This window comes from Pinus tabuliformis, chromosome 8, assembly GCF_031772625.1.
Source record: "Pinus tabuliformis cultivar Carrire ecotype Pingquan chromosome 8, CPIR1, whole genome shotgun sequence".
NCBI lineage: Eukaryota > Viridiplantae > Streptophyta > Pinopsida > Pinales > Pinaceae > Pinus > Pinus tabuliformis.
The window spans coordinates 1,046,381,182-1,046,398,676 of NC_142294.1; the positions used below are offsets into that span (position 1 = coordinate 1,046,381,182).

The 17,495-nt window shown below is 36.5% G+C and overlaps 1 protein-coding gene across 1 annotated transcript; it reads left to right on the forward strand.

Moving 5' to 3' along the window:
- Positions 1 to 7,113: 7,113 nt before the first annotated feature.
- LOC149238941 (uncharacterized) lies at positions 7,114 to 12,138 on the forward strand. The gene is made up of 4 exons (XM_089369706.1): positions 7,114 to 7,546; positions 8,480 to 10,264; positions 10,511 to 11,795; positions 11,994 to 12,138. The coding sequence occupies exons 1-4, from the start codon at positions 7,114 to 7,116 to the stop codon at positions 12,136 to 12,138; spliced, it is 3,648 nt and encodes a 1,215-aa protein (XP_089225832.1).
- The last annotated feature ends 5,357 nt before the right edge of the window (positions 12,139 to 17,495 follow it).

Here is a 17,495-nt window from a genome sequence, read left to right on the forward strand (position 1 = left end):
CAATCGATGGTGAATTTCTTCCCAAGGATAATCATGGAAAAACAAGATCTCCATGATATCCATTGTGAAGTCAGAGAAACATGGACAATTAGTATCCCAAAGAGGAAAAGGGTAATCATCAAGTTCTTAATCTTGTGACGCACTCGTATCATTGTCAATAGATGATAGCTAGATTGTTTCATATATAGGCGATCTTTACTAAGGAAAGTGGCATTTTATTTCCATACGATTTTACATCCAAAAGAGATGGGGCCATTGAGGGGTCAACTGATGAATGTGGTCCATTGGTGATGGGAGAGATCATGTGCATGGGAGAAATATTAGTAGCATACATATCAAGAAAGGGTATTATGTTAGTTTTTGTAGCATCGACAGTGTTCTAGTCTCAAAACTTTGTGGAGAGGATAAAACACAGGAGTTCTCCATAACCCAGAAACGGTTTCTAGAAATTCCACCTAGAAGTATCTCGATTGGACTATTAGCATATTTTTAAATATTTCTTAAGTCTAAACTTAGGAAAAAGGGTTAATTAAATAGTTTTAATTGAGAAAGGCGTGAATAATCTAGAAACTCACACAGATCGATCCATAATTAATCTCAGCCATCGATTATGTTTTAATCTTGGCTGTTGGAGTCACAACTAGAGATTATAAGAGGAGGTTGATGAGTAGATGGAGAAGACACACTTGAGATCAATTTCCTTGGCCAATTCAATTTTTCCAGAGAGCAACAACAATTGCTAGAAGAGTTCGAACTAGAGAAGGGAAGCAAAGACAGAGAGGGGCAAAGACATTGAGTCTAGAGGAATTTTTCTAGTTCCAGAGAGTTACAAAGAGGAAGTTGATATTTTCTCCAGGAGGCCACACAACAGCAGCGTAGAGCCTCAAAAAGGAAAATTTGATCCGGATGAAGAGGAAGACGTTTTCAGTTCCATAGGTTGGGAAATTTTTCCAGAGAGTTGGAGAAGCATTTTCTTAGTTAGGAGTAGGTAGGACAACTAGATTAGTAGTTTATTCAGGAAGATCATTTGAGAGACTGCGCTAGGGCGATGCAGGGTCTGCGTAGAGCTGGTTGGATGACTATATTTTCAAAGTCAATCAAGTGTCTGGATTGCTCGGAGAGAGGGTAAAATCCCTCAGATAGTTTTTGCCAATATTCCTCCTCGGTAGATTCGTCGGTTTGGAAAATTTTATTGTACTCAGAATTTCTCACTGTTGCTTAATAAAAAAAACCCTCATTTGTTGCACCGGTTTTCCCAAGTTGGTTTTTTCCGGGGACTGTTTTCCAAAAATAACAATGTCAAATTTTTGTGTGTGACATCTGCTAGTATTTTCTCAGTTTCCAGTTTGTCTTCTGAAGAATTTAATTTGGTGAAAATTGTAGTTGTGAATTATTGGTTGTTTGTGTGGCCAAATAAACTATTAATTAATTTATAGTTAGAAGAATAATTTCCAGTTGCTGCAGTAGTTGAAATTTTCACACATTAGAAAAATGTCCATAAATGATGAGTTTTTAAATAGACCCACACCAACATTTGAATAAGTGGGTCACCAACAAATGGCACCATAATGTCGACAATGGTTGTCCTATTCATCATGCAATATACAATATGATTGATCGTAAATATCTTGTCTTCATGAGGAAAATCAATAATGTGAAATACCAATGATATGATAATAGTCATGGCATAGAACCAACTGCATCCAAGGAGAAAATTGTACTCAAGCGAGCATTGACTACCTCTACATCAATGATGATGATTTTTCCCAAAGCTTGATGGAAAACGTTGGGAGAACTCCCTTAGGTAAAAAAGTGTGGCCATCAAAGGCTTAGAGTGTAGTGATTGACTAAACAAGTGTTTGAGAACCAATAGATTTTTATCATGGCTAAGCCATGATATAAGTGGAGGATCCTTAATCCATGAAAGTGTGGTAAATATCATTATTGAGGATGTGAACCAAGATCTAAAATGCAATCTAATGGGATAATCAATACTAAAATGCATTAATTTCGAATGTAATTATATTAGACTCTAAGGGATCAACCCCTTTGAAGGCAGTCAACAAGGATTTTCATTGCATAGGTAGCTTTGCAAAACATCCAAGGAAGACATGGCACATGGTGCCTTGGCTAAATCATCAAAAATATTATAGTTTTAGGCAACACTAATGTTCATATTGTGTATCAACTGATGGAGAACACCCTTAGGTGGGTGAAACATTATCTCCAAAGCCTTATTTGTTGAGAGATGCCCATTGGGTGGAGTGTGCATGATTGAGTCATTAGAGGAAGAACTATTCTTAGGGTTTTACTACCTCATTGCACATAAGAATGTGTGATGGGCCTCCTTTGGTACTTTACCCCACCATGCCCCTAGGAGGAGGAGGGGGGTAGTTCACAATAAGTTTTTGTTGGTGTTAGGTGGGGAATATATTTGTTAAAATGTCAGGTTGTTGACCAATGTGTTGTTATGCAAAGAAATAATGAATCTCATCCATGCATGGGAGTTCCTGAGTAAGATGGCCTCCCCAGAAAATATTGTAATAGAATTTTGACTTGTGTTGTTTTTCATTGGCACCCCCACCCATGTTGTCTTAGGTTTGTTCTGTCTCTTGAGCATTTTTAGAAGTGATTTTATGTTTATTCTTCTTCTTTTTACCACTATGTTGATGATATTTTTTTGATTGTGTAGATTGCACCAAATGTACCTCAATTTTATGTTCAAGAGATGTGTCTTGTTGAGAGATGGGTGCAGTACATGGGGCTTCAAATGTCAAAAAAATGTATCCAAATTGAGTAGCTAGTTGGCTCACAATGTATGATGGATATGGGACCTATCACCCCATTAGCATGTGGCCTTGACTTTTAATGAGGTGGATCCGTCAATGGTCGAGAAGCATTTGGGATAATCTCATACAATGTACCCGACTATGATTAGATCAAGTCAAGATGTTGGGAATGTAAAATAGTTCATTGCTCAATAGAATCCTTGACCATTTTGACATCCTTGGAAATTTGAGGTAACAAGGATCTGGTGAACCCATTTTTTAGCAATTGATTAGGAATCTTGATCCTAATCAACTGCTTGCATTTCCCCCACTCATGAATATGACCATAAATGTGGGTGGGGGTGTCTTGCCTAAATGTAGATAGGAGATAAGTACCAATCAATTTCCATGAAGGTAACTAGAATTTGTTCGGAAATGAGATAAGGATTCTTAATAATGTCAACCTTGCATCAATTTCAATGTTTACATTTACATGTTTTAGATGGAGGTTTGATCTATCTTGTTATAGAAATGGTGGGGTTTGGATTCCCATGTGTAGGCTCCATGTTTTTCAAATAAATTTTATTTAAAGAGGTGAAAATTCATTTTTTTTTTCATGATTTTTTTTAATGAAATATGAAAAAAAACAGGTTCATAAAACTTGATTGTAGTGGCTCCTCAAACTCCCTTTCAATCGCTTAATTTACTCAATGATAGGAAAAACATGACACATGGTATTAGGTAACAATGTGGTAACAATGAACTTACATTAGTTTGTTTTCCTAGTAAAATGTAATATGAGTATGGATGGGATTCTAAGAACCATTAAGCTGGTAACTTGCACGGTGGTTTGGGGAAAATTGAGGTTACAAGCTCAAAACTGCATATTTATTTGTAATAATGCAAGTGTTTTCATGTGTACACATGTTCTTAGGAAATCTAGTACTCCTTTTTTGACCTTGATCTTCATGGGAATATCCCAATGCATGTGTGCTATGAACATCGATGGAATTCCAAGCAGAAGAAGAAGTATTATAGAGTTTGTGATGAGTTCAATCCATTCCATTTGAGTATGAAGCATGAAAAATTGCCCCTCATTCAATAACGGAACTACTATGGTTATAGAACCTATTATTAATTAGATGTATTAGGTAAAATGTGTTTCTTTAGTATGCATTGTAATATCTAATCCAACACATGATTATGTTATAGAGAGTGTTTGTTTTATTTTTATTTTTTTCACATTAACAACTAAATTAATCTATGATTTAACACCTATTTGTTTCATAATCTCTATTTAAATAACATGGAGGGTTATTTGATAATAATCAAATATCAAAAGCTCATATGTGAATTATTCACCTTTTGCATTAACGTGTTGCCTCAAGTGGTCATATGGCTAGGGCCATGGATTATTTATCTCTTTAAGGGTTTTTAAACATATGATACATAGCTACATTGATCATTTATTTATTTGTGAGTAATTATTATGTGGATGGTAGGGTTTTAACCTCCATGGAATATTTTAAAATATTCTTAGTAGTCATAAATCGAATGTTGAGATTTATCTCAAAATTAGTTATGTCTTTTTCATTTTTAATTAGATTGATTAATTAAAAAACATCATTTGAACATATGTCATATGAACTTGAGTTATATTTTTTTAGACATGTGGTATTAGTAAGCCATGGTATAAGACCATGATATCATAACAAAACCTCTTCATAGATTAAGGCTCCATGATAAAGTGGATGAATCTCCATAATTAACAACATTGTTACATGTTTTTTGACTCCTATGTTACTTATTTTTACAATTAATAATTTAAAATAAAATTATTATTTAATTAATTTAAAATAAAGTTCATATTTAATTGATTTTATAGATTTTTTAAAATTTTGACAATCTTAGACATATCATGAAATAATTGCTTTAATCAATATCATAAATTAATTATAGAGAAAAACTTTTGAGAAAAAATCACATCAAAAAATATTTATCTAAAAATTAATATTAATCTACTTTTATTAATCATTTATATATACTAATTTTATTAATATTAATCTACTTTTATTAATCATTTATATATACTAATTTTATTTTAATTTTTAAATCTTTTCCTTCTATTTTATAATATTCCATTTTGATTTATGTTTTCCATTTTCTATTTTAAATAAACTAACTAAAATATAACCTTCATCATCTACAGTGTTAAATTTGAGAAAAAGATCAAGAATTTATTTATTTTAAATAAACTAACTAAAATATAACCTTCATCATATACAGTATTAATTTTTTTTTTGGATTGATAATTTTACATGCTCTCGTGTGCAACTCTACCAGCGGTGGGTCCTGGCTACTCGGCTACTCTGATGGTTGTTTGATATCGCTGGAAAACGGAGGTAGCGAGTTCGACTAACTGCGTGAAAGGATGGAAGAAGAATAAGAAAGAAAAGAGGTATTTTAAGGCACCCTTGTCATTGTTCTTATTCTTTTACGGTATTATTTTTTATTTTTTATTTAATTTAATTATTTTGTTTATAGTTTTAAGTTTTTTTGGTGGGTTTTTCTGATCTAATTTCTCTAAAATCCAGTCATTCTTTTTATTCTTTATTTAATTTACGGTATCATTTTTTATTTTTTATTTAATTTAATTATCTTGTTTATAGTTTGGAAGTTTTTTTGGTGGGTTTTTCTGATCTAATTTCTCTAAAATCTAGAAGGAATTTATTGAAATCATAAATTTGATGGGTAATCTCTGCATAATTGAAGTGTCCTGGAGTTTATATAGAGTGAAAAAATCAGTTTAAAATAACACAAATTAAGATTTCACCTCAAATTTTCCGGCACCGGAAAGTCTAAAAAAAATCTCACTAAAAACAACTCTTGTGTGTGCAACTCTATAGGGAAGACGCGCGCAGGGTTGGAATTTGGATTCTTCTTTACCGGTCAAACAATTTTTTTTTTTGACGTTTTGGGTCTTTATGTTTCCCTTCAAAGAACGTTATGTTTAAAATTTTTCCCTTCAACTGCAATGTTTTGATAATAAATTAATCTCTCACCAATAAAATTTTAATTAAAAAATTACCCTACAATAACGCAGTTATGTGAAGGGAGAAGATGGCGGAAACCGGATGGGAGAAGGCGCGTGAGGGTTTGGGTTAGGGTTTCAGAACCCTCTATAGTTTTTTGAGACCTCCAGCGCTTACGAACTGGTTGACCTTTCGAGAGAAGGAAGGGTTTCTGTGCCACATCTCCCGGTTACAACCCGCGACGGTTTTTTACTTACCTGCCCAGCTCGGTCCGTTTATCCTGAGCACTGTCATTTTCTCCGGTTTTTACTACTATCTGAGGTGTCCGTCGTTCCGAGAAGCAGCTGGCGTAATGGAGGACCTCGAAGCTGTTGATTATTTCGAAGACCCGCTGGAGGGGGTATCCATCTGGCGCTCCTCCTTCTCCACATCAGAAGGTATGTACAGTTCTGGCCTCACCGAAAACTACTCTTCGTATTCGCTTGGGGAACAGTCGAGGTCATACCCTGTGGTCCTCCCGGATGTACCTCCTACCTGGCCTGCGCTTTCAACCCCCCCCCCTCCACTCTCCAGCAACCCTCGGTTTCGTTTCTGGCTGTTTGAACCCTAACCCTGGTTTTGATCCCTCGGCGTCTGGAAAACTTTTCCCGACTGTTTTTACCCCCTTCGCTGCCCATTGCCACGGCCGGTTTCACCGGGTCACTTGGTCCTCCGTCGGGAAGCTTCACCACTGTTCCCCCGCTCTCTGGTCCCTCTTCTGTTACCGACGACATCCAAAACCATTCCTCCTCGTACCTAAACCCTCCCCCCCGATTGTTACTGGCCCTCCCTTGGGCCGGCCACATAACCTACCTCCCCCTCTGGGCCCTAAAAAGAAGTACAGGTGTTTCAAATCAAAGGCAGACGACATCTTTCTCAGGCTAGAGGAGGACATTCAGTGGGGTGAGACTATGGAATTTGCAGACAGGGTACTGGTTGGGCGCATCAGAGGTCGGAACTACTCGGCAGCATGTTTGAAGACCTGGGCAACTGAAGTTTGGGGACAACATCTGGTGGACATCCCCTTCGTGCAAACATTCGTGAGGGGATGGTTCGCGTTGAGGTTCGCTCGTGCTGATCATACCAATTGGGTCTTGTCCTCTTACTGGCACTTTGAACATGCTCCGGTGCTCCTTAAGCGTTGGACTCCCTTATTCGACCCAGAGACAGAGCAGATTGGCATCGGGCCCGTTTGGATTCGACTCCCAGGCCTACCACTCCAGTACTAGTCAGAAGACATCTTCCGGCGGATTGGCAATGCGATTGGCTCCTACATGGACTATGATAAGTCCTACCAGCACACTGGCATGATGTCTTACGCCCGGATTCTTATCAATCTGGATACCAGGGGAGGTCTACAAGAGTTCATCACCATTCAATGGAGAGACACGGAACGCAAACAAATTATCGACTATGAAGGTATCCCGTATCGTTGCCGTAGATGTCACAAAGTGGGACATCTATACAGGGATTGTCCACTCCTCCGGAAAAGAAGGGAAAATGTTCAGGAAGGGGAGTCCGAGCATCCCTTGGACCATCCTCCCAGGCAGAATTCAGAGAAGAATCAAGAGGAGCAAGCTGATGTCGATGGAGATCCCCAAGGTCCACCCGATAATGCTGAAGCTGCTAAAGAAACCTCAGCTTCTCTTCCACCATCGCCAGCTCCAGTACACTCAGCGACTGCACAGGAGGACGTCGCGACGACGGGTATGTTGTTTTCATCCCCCTCTCCTTTGCCTCCTGAATCTTACATATATGTTGGCAGTGCATCTCATCACATCATCTGCACATCTCCATTATCGACACATTTGACCTCTGTGGTTTTTAATAAACCCCGAGGCCTACCTCCTCCATCCTCCCTCATTTGCTCCCTCCCGCTCCCTTCTCCCGCGACATCCCCTTGCCTGCCATCTCTGATATCATCCTCCCTCGCAACTCTCCCCATCCCTTCCCCTCCGGCATCTCCCAGGTACTCTCTTCGATCCCGATCGAAGGATAGAGGTGTAGATGCCATTGGTCTGGACTCAGAAGCCACCCCTGTAGCTCATAAGAACTCTCGAGGCCGACCCTCTCGCATCACTAAAGCAAGACACACTGCTGACGAAGAAGTCGCCCTTGGGCGACAGTAAACTATTTTCAGGGCCCTTAGAGCGAAGAATGGCCCCCTCTTTCACCCTACATGAAGATCATTTCCTATAACTGTAGGGGGTTTGCTAGTTTGGCCTATAAACTAGCACTCAGGAGACTGCTCATCTTGTCACAGCCGGATATTATATTTCTTCAAGAAACCCTCTGTTTAGCTGATCCACTATCCTTACTCTCAACTCCTGGCTGCCCAATTGGACCTTTCATGCACTGGATGCGTCCGGGAAATCCGGAGGATTAACTATTGGGATTAGTAACAAAGCTATGGAGATCAGGAATATATGGGGAGGCAGAGGATACATTGGATTAGACATTTTTGCTTATTCCATCGAGATGGACATCCGCATCATAAATGTCTATGGCCCTTGTGCTGACAAAGCCAATTATTGGAGGACCTTATTGGTATCTGAGTTACTACAGGCAAATAACATCATACTAGGAGGCGAATTAAACTTTTCATTGGGTTACTGTGAATCTTGAGGGCACTTGGCGCAGATAGACTCCTTATCAGACACTATTTCCAATCTACTGGAGGATCATCAGTGGGTGGACATTCCTTCTGCAATGGAGAACAAAGCTTGGCCAGAAGACTTGACAGGTTCCTTATCAAGGAATCACTTCACAACATACTTCCCCACATTCGTCAATGGGTTGGAACTGGTGGCATATCCGACCATCGACCTATCTTTTTGGAAATGATCGATATTAATCATAAGATCAAGAGCCCCTTCAAATTTAATTCCTCTTGGTTAAAGGACCCTTCATACATACAGTTGGTAACTAACTATTGGCAGACCAACCCTATTATGGAAAATGAGGGTCATACAGAAGGCTTCATCAGGAAATTATCTGAACTTAAGAGGATCTCTAAGAACTGGGCACATCAGAAGCGTATCCGTGATGACAATACACTGAGGGAGGCTGAAAGGGTCGTTGCATTGCATGAGGACTCATCAGATGGGACCTTCCCCACTCCTGAGAGCAAAGAACAATACTCCTCCCTCATTGCGATGCGCTCACATATTCTGAAGGAAAGAGAAGAAAGTTGGAGACTTAGGAGCAGGGCAATTTGGCTCACCGAGGGAGATGACAACACAAAGTTTTATCATAAATTTGCCAATGGGCGCAAAACTATCAATACTATTTGGGAATTGCGGGATGAGCGGGGACAGACAGTTTCATCTCAGAAGAACCTGGCCAGGCTAGCAACAGAGCACTTCAGAGGCATTTACAAAGCTCCTAGAGATGTAAACATCATGGAGATCATGAGGGTGGCTGAACATTTCCCCAGGTTTGTACTACAAGAAGACTCGGAAGATCTACTGAAGGAAGTAACTATGGAAGAATTGGAGGCAACTATAAAATGGTTTAAAAAAGATAAAAGCCCAGGTCCAGATGGGTGGACCATCGAATTTTACATTGCTTTTTTTGAAATCCTGGGGAATGACCTTCTTAAGATTGTGGAGAACTGCAGAAGGAGTGGCAGAATATCCTCTGCCATCAAATCCACTTTCATTGCACTTATCCCTAAATCGAACAATCCTGCCTCTTTCAATGATTTCCGACCCATATCCCTCTGTAATTGCCTATACAAGATCATTGCCAAGATCATAGCCAACCGCCTGAAGCCTATTCTTTCACGTCATATATCTCCTGAACAATTTGCCTTCCTTCATCACAGACAGATTCACGAAGCAATTGCCACAGCACAAGAACTCATGCATTCAATGCAGCTCAAAAAGCAGAAAGGAATGATTCTAAAGGTGGACCTATCCAAGGCATTCGATAGAACAAACTGGCTCTACATCAGACTTCTGTTGACTCATCTTGGGTTTCCCTATGATTATATCAAATGGATAATGAGTTGTATCACTGATGTGTCCTACAGTGTGCTTCTCAATGGCGAAGCTACTTCTTTTTTCACTTCAGAGAGGGGCCTCAGACAGGGATGCCCTCTCTCGCCCCTGCTATTCTTACTTATTATGGAAGGATTAAGTAGGATTATAACATCTGCTCGAGATAGAAATCAACTGACTGGCATTAAAATCGCTGAATTTTTTTATCTCACTCATCTATTATTTGTTGATGATATTATGATATTCTTAAATGGCAGTATTGGGGACACCACTACTCTTCAGAACTTAATCCTTCTTTTTCAACAAGCTACAGGAATGATGATAAATGACAACAAATCCACGATTACTACAGTCGGATGTACGCAACATGAGTTCACCTTTGCATCTCAGCGCTTCCCATTCACCTCATTGAACTTGACAGAAGGTATAAAATACCTGGGATTTAGACTAAAACCACTCGGTTACAGGATCGCTGACTGGACTTGGCTCATTGCGAAAGTGGAAAAAAGACTACAGGTATGGTATCACAAATATCTCTCTCGGGCAGGCAGATTGATTCTCATTAAGGCAGTTATTGAAGCCACTCCAGTCTACTGGATGACCTTGGCCTAGATACCTAAAGGTATATTGAGTAGATTACAAAGTATATGCTGTAGATTTCTTTGGAAAGGACACCAACCGGGGAAGCTATTTGCCTGGGTTAAATGGGACACCATTGCAAAACCCAAAAGTTGGGGAGGTTGGGGCATAAAGAGACTTGATTTATTTTCCAGAGCATTAGCGGCCAAGCTCGGGTGGCAACTCCTCACCACAAACAGTCTCTGGACCCGAGTTGCTCAAGTGAAATACATCAAGCCATTACATTTAATGGACTGGTTCCGTCAGCAGCATGAAACAAGACATAACATATCTAATATCTGGAAAGCGGTTATCGGCTCACTACCACTTCTGCGTGAAGGAATTACATGGCGCATCAAGGAAGGTAATGCTGTACGAATTGGATTGGACCCTTGGGTCGGCTGTGGCAATGCCCATAGATTATCTGCAGACCTTTTAAGATATCTTCACAGCAGAGGAATTACCCACATCAGGCACATCGGCGACAACGACAATTCTTCCTTTCTTCAGCAGGCATGGATATCAGCACGAGCATTGGAGATACCAGTTCAGTGGCATCACGAATGGCAGGATTACACGGATGCCCTTACCCAAGCACATATCAGACTCACAGAAGGACCGGATGAGATAATCTGGGCCTTTGCAAAACATGGAGTATACTCCCCGAGACAAGGTTATATAAGGCTCATGGAATCCTTCAAGCCTCAGGACATCCTCCCAACCTGGAAAGCGCTCTGGAAGCTCAAGGAAGCACCACGCACACGCTTATTGATGTGGAATATTCTCTTCGACAAGATCCCTACCGGGACCAATCTAATGAAGAGATCATTTTATGGTCCCTTCTGGTGCCATTTATGCCGCAAGGAAGAAGAAAGTACAGAGCATCTCTTTTTAAATTGCAATACAGCTAAGGAATTTTGGCAATCCCTCATCTCTCACTATCCAATCTTAAAAAACTGGCAAGGGCGCAATCTCATGGAAGCTTGGAACAATTGGTGTCAGAATCACTCAGGAAAATTCATTAATATGCCACTGCTTGTATGCTGGGCATTATGGATTGCGCGTAACCAGGCCATCTTCAATTTAAAGACCCCCCATTGGCCTGCCATTTTACACCACACGATCGCCGATTTTGAATTGCTCCCCGAAGTGGAAACCATTGCCCCCCCACGCACCATCAGTCCTGAAATCATAGACAAATCTAAGCCCTGGGCATATTTTGATGGCTCTGCTCAGGATGCAGGCTGTGGGGGTGGCGCCATCCTCTACCTCAATGAATCACACTGCTACAAGATCCAAATTAACCTAGGAAGAGGCACCAATAACTTTGCAGAACTGTGCACAACAAAACATATCATTCACTTTGCATTACAAAAACAGTGCAGACACCTGCAACTATTTGGAGATTCTAAAATTGTTTGCAACTGGCTGAATGATGCATCTCATTGCTATGCATTTTCATTGAGGCATATATTAGATGAAGCTAAAAGACTGATTACATCTTTTGAATCATTTGTCTGTCGTCACATCTACAGGGAACAAAACTCAGACGCAGATCATCTATCCAAAGAGGCAGCGCACAAACAAGGAAATGACTGGTTGATTCAGGAGGAGATAGACGGAACTTTCTACCAGCATTATCATAGACCTTTTGATGATCCTATAGAAAATGGGCTATAAGGCCCACATATTAACAAGCTCTGTTTTGAGTATTATCATGTATATATATCCACTGTTTGGACATGAGTAACAACTCCTTTTTTTGGTAACGTACAGTTTTTTTTTGTTGCTCTATGCGTAGAGCGGGACTTAAAAATTTGATCATCTTCTAGTTACAACTAGTACAGATGTTGTGGACTCCCTGCGTGGAGACATCCAGACATTCCTTTAGAACTATAGACTGTGAACTCGTCAGGCACCTTAGCCTCCATATGAATATGCATCTGGCATCTACAAAATGTAATTTCTTTATATTAATAGAAATTACAACTTTTTCCCGGGGGAAAAAAAAAACGCAGTTATGCTAAATTTTTTCACATATTTATTATAAGAAAAAAACCACGGGCCAAAACAAACTAATGACTTGTTAAACCCTAAAGTTTGTTTTACTCAGTTTTTGATAGGATATAATTTCTTCTCCAAAACACAAGATATTGCAATTATGTGCAAATATGGAAATCTATTCCACTCACATCAGACCTGCTATTATTATAATCAATGTGCTCATATTTTAGTGTTTTCAATTTTCCCTTTGGGTTTTGATTGGATTGTTTAAATGTTGCAATTTCAATGAAAACAAATGGATTTTTTCCACCAATGTGAATATAAATTTCCATCTCAAAGACTATAGATTTTATGTGAGGCTATCCTCTAGGCTCCCCGTCCTCTCCCCCATCATAATCACATGAAATCAAGTGGGGTATGGGTTTGTAGTAAAACCAACATATTGTATTAAAAGTGTTTTAATATTTCATAAAGTTTTCATAGATGAGTGTTGGTCAGTAACCTATCCTCAACACATTAAAAACAATTACTCCATCAGACATGTATAACCAACTCAACTATAATCCACCCTATTTATTTTACTTATTATTAGTGAGAAACAACAAGACAATATATGGCTTGTGTATATCTTTCACATGACAATTTTTTTTTTCTGGGACCTTATAGGTGGTCAGTCATAAATAATCAAATACCATTTTTAAGCATGTTTTTATGCGATTGGGTTCACAACCATCCTCAAAATTTTAAAATATGCTTGATAGACATCAACATCCTCAAAATTTTAAAATATGCTTGATAGACATCATGTCTTAGATATGTTTACTTCATTGATGGTGGCAAGTTTTTAGCAATTTTGCAAGCATTTCAATTGTAGGAATTTTGACTTTGTTTCCAAGTGAACAAGTACCTAGGTGTACTCTTGTATCCATGCATTAAGATAGTGGAATAGAAGTTCTTGTTCCAAAAGCCATAATTGCAAAAACCACATGCTATAGTCCACATTTGTGAAAATGTAAATATAATGTTGATTTTGTAGAATTGAAAAAATAAATGAAAATTTAACAATGGTTAATATTTCACTTGCAAAATTCTTACTCTTCAACTTAGAATGTTAAACTAATGGCATCTCTCTTTCTCCTTTGCATTGATTTTAGAATTGCCTCACAAAACTTTAGGTTTAATAACCCTCTAAAGTGAAGCTTAATAACTCTTTAAACTTAAAACTTATTAATAGTGAGATTAGATGAATTTATATAGATCATTGTTCCTATTATTTCTCAAATTATAACTTATTATAAATGTTAATTAAAAAATATGTCCATGGAAGCAAGTTATGTTGGTTAATACTCGGGAGAAATTTGCAGGGAAACGACTTTTTGAGAAAAACAAAACTCAAAAGAAACTTATAAAAATAAGTTGTCGGAGTTTGCATAAGAAGAAAATGGTTTTCTAGAACTCATGACTTAAAATAGATCCTTGCAATACTAAATTACTAATAACAAATAAAGAAACTTATAAAAATAAGTTGTCGGAGTTTGCATAAGAAGAAAATGGTTTTCTAGAACTCACGACTTAAAATAGATCCTTGCAATACTAAATTACTAATAACAAATAACAAACACAGAGGAAAATGCTTTTCTAGAACTCAAGACTTAAAATAGATCCTTGCAATACTAAATTACTAATAGCAAATAACAAACATATTTTTATAGTGATAAACATATTCTTAAAAATAAGATATTTAAATATATTTAAAACATTTACAATAATAAACCTATTTTTTAAACGGTAAAATACTTAAATATATTAAATACTTACATGGATTAAATGTAACAAAAGTTGCACTCCAACCGAAGTCATAAGTGCCATGTAACATCTCATTGTTAATGCAATAGTTGTTAAAGGCATAGAAGACATGGACCTACACATTATACACTCCACCCTATTATATTGCAGTGCAATCTATGCCCTAAAAGCTTCCCAAAACCTATTAAACTAATATAAAAATCTCACTAGAATCTCAAATAAACAAAACAACATAAAAATGTATATTATTAAACTATAAAAACTGACAAAAACATATAGATAAACAAAAACAACAACATAAAAAGATATATAATCTCAAATAAACAAAACAACATAAAAATGTATATTATTAAACTATAAAAACTGACAAAAACATGTAGATAAACAAAACAACAACATAAAAATGTATATTATTAAACCATGAAAACTGTCAAAAACAAGTAGATAAACAAAACAACAACATAAAAATGTATATTATTAAACTATGAAAACTGTCCAAATATGTAGATAAGTTATATAGATAAATACATAATAAAATAATCATATACCAAAAGATATACACATAGATGTATATATTATTAAACTATGGACACTGTAGAAAACAAATAAATAAATAAAACAAAGACATAAAAATATATATTATTAAACTACGAAAACTGTTCAAACATATAAATAAATACATAATAAGATAATCTTATACCAATTTTTTTTTTTAAAACAAAGTACAATATATACACATAAATGAACAAATAGACAAGCCACAAAGTAGTAAAAGGCGAGAACAACTGCCATTACTTTCTTTGTCGTGCTTAAGTGGCTCCCTGGCACTCAACGCTCCTTTGTAACAAGAGGTCATCCTTTCCAGTTTAATGTCTTACATAATTAAAATATATAAAATAGAAAACTGTCTAATAAAATATCCTTACCTGTAATAAAAGACAAACGAACTAACACACTAAATGTGAGAAATTGTGAATCAGCGATATGAAACGTGTTGGTGCACGAACCTTGATAAATTTTTATTCGTCTATATGAAAAGTGTTAGTGCCTTTTTGCTGTTAAAAATAAAGTAATAATAACATTTTCCCAAAAAATTAACCCGTCAAAAAAACGGTCTGTACATTTCAAAACCCATCATAAAAAAACGTTCATTACAAAATTTTAAACGTAAAATACGTTCAAAATGACCTATGACAACCCTCGTCACGGGAGTCTTTGGAATAATCAAGCAATAGAGTCATCAATGAAATTCAAATTTATAAATTTGAATGAATTTTATAAATAGCACATCCTTCATTTCCTTTGCAATTAAAAACAAACAAGGGTTTTTGGAATAATCAAGCATCCGAGTAGTCAATCAAATTAGAATTTTTTGAAAGAATTTCATAAATTAACCGAGTTGAGTTTGTAATTGTAACACATCTTTCATTCCCTCTGCAACAAAAAATACACGTGTGTACAGCAGAAGAGACGTATTTCAATGTCTACTTTGAACACACTGTCCTCTCCGCCACTTGGGGGGACGAGCTCCCTTCATACCTTTACCACACCTCCAACTCATAACGTCTATCGATTGGATCACACCTTTAGCATGTGGCTTTTGCAATTATGGCTTTCTTTTCAACTCAGCTTCATCAATATATAATCCAATCACTGAAACCTAAGGAAACAAGTTTATAATACTGTTTAAAGCAGCAGTTGTCTATAACCTGATTTTTTGAAAGTTTTTTCGGCGGGTTTTTTCGGTCGAAATCCGGCAGGAATTTATTGGAATCGCAAGTTTGATAACTAGTTTCTGCACAATGAAAGCGTCCCAGGGGTTTTCGAGGGTGCTGAATCCAAATATGCAGTTAAAAAACCATTTTAACTGCAACAAATCGAGATTTAACCTCAATTTCTTCATTCCGTCACCGGAATCTCCAAAAAGTCATTATAGACAACTCCTTTAAAGCACCCATATTTTTTATTTTTATTTTTTGTTTTTGTTGCGATTCTGGCTCATCATATTTGGGTTAGGGTTTTCAATGTGGTTATATTAGTATTGATCTATTTGTAAGTACAAATTTAATATAAATTTGGAGAGATCAAATTTATTCAAGTCTAAATATTATAAAATATAATATGTAAATTTTATTATTAAATTATATTTTTGAATGTTATATAAAGTATATATAGGACCAAACAAAAATTTTAACCATAAAAACTTATTTTTTTCATGATATATACATATTTTTGAATGATATATAATATATGCATAACTGACATTAAAATATTTTATATAACAAATCAAAGCAAATTAAAATAGTTTTTTTTTTATTTTACTAATATATTTTGAATTATAGGTATATTAAAATATTTTATTGAAAACTCAAATTGAATATTTTATTGTATACAATTTTAAAATATTTTATTTTAACAATTTTTTTATAGAGATATATAAAGTTGATATCCACATATGAAATATTTTGAAAAAATAGTTTATTTAAATTTTTTTGAAAAGTATAAGGTTTAAACATTTTACTTACATTTTTTTTTTACTTCTAAGTACTTTACAACATATTCATTTTCCTTATTATAACCCACATTATTTTTTTATATTTAAAACATAATTTATTTTTATTTTATAAAACAAATGTCAATTTAATAGAGAGACATCTCATTATAAGAAGTTGTAGAATTGTGTAATGAACCTCTAGATTCAATTATTTTTATTTTATAAAAACAAGTGTCACTTTAATGGACTGCCAGACAAATTTACACATCATCTCATATACCGAGTCTTTGAACCGAACAGATTTACATATCCTCTCATAAAATATTAACCTCTCCACCCAAAAAAAACCGTGAGGAATTACCTTTTTGTCCAAGAGGGAATGATTTAAACACATCACGAGAGCCGGTTGCCGCGGCCAAAGCGAGGGAAATTTCTAAATCGACCAATTCCGGTAGCATTTGAACCAGTTCTTGTAGTACGTGAGCTCTTGGCCCCAATACTTCGCAGCCGAATAAGTTGCAAAATCTAGTAATCAATCCTTGTGTTATAATCCTTAGACTTTTCAAAGTGGTGAACGACTAAAACCAATGGCTGCTTAGCCGGTCTAACATATCGTTCAAAGTTACAATTAAATCAGGACCTGCATGCATGTGTTGGATTCATCCCATTTAGCGTTTATTAAGGTGCCAATGAAAACACAATCAGTGTTACTAATGATACCATCAGAGAAGCA

Bases quoted from the DNA above. Each gene is read 5' to 3' on its own strand.
- LOC149238941 (XM_089369706.1), top strand. From the start codon at position 7,114: ATGGACTATGATAAGTCCTACCAGCACACTGGCATGATGTCTTACGCC. The intron at 10,265-10,510 runs GTATAAAATACC...TTCTTTGGAAAG, and splicing joins CTCATTGAACTTGACAGAAG to GACACCAACCGGGGAAGCTA. The intron at 11,796-11,993 runs GTGCACAACAAA...TCACATCTACAG, and splicing joins ACCAATAACTTTGCAGAACT to GGAACAAAACTCAGACGCAG.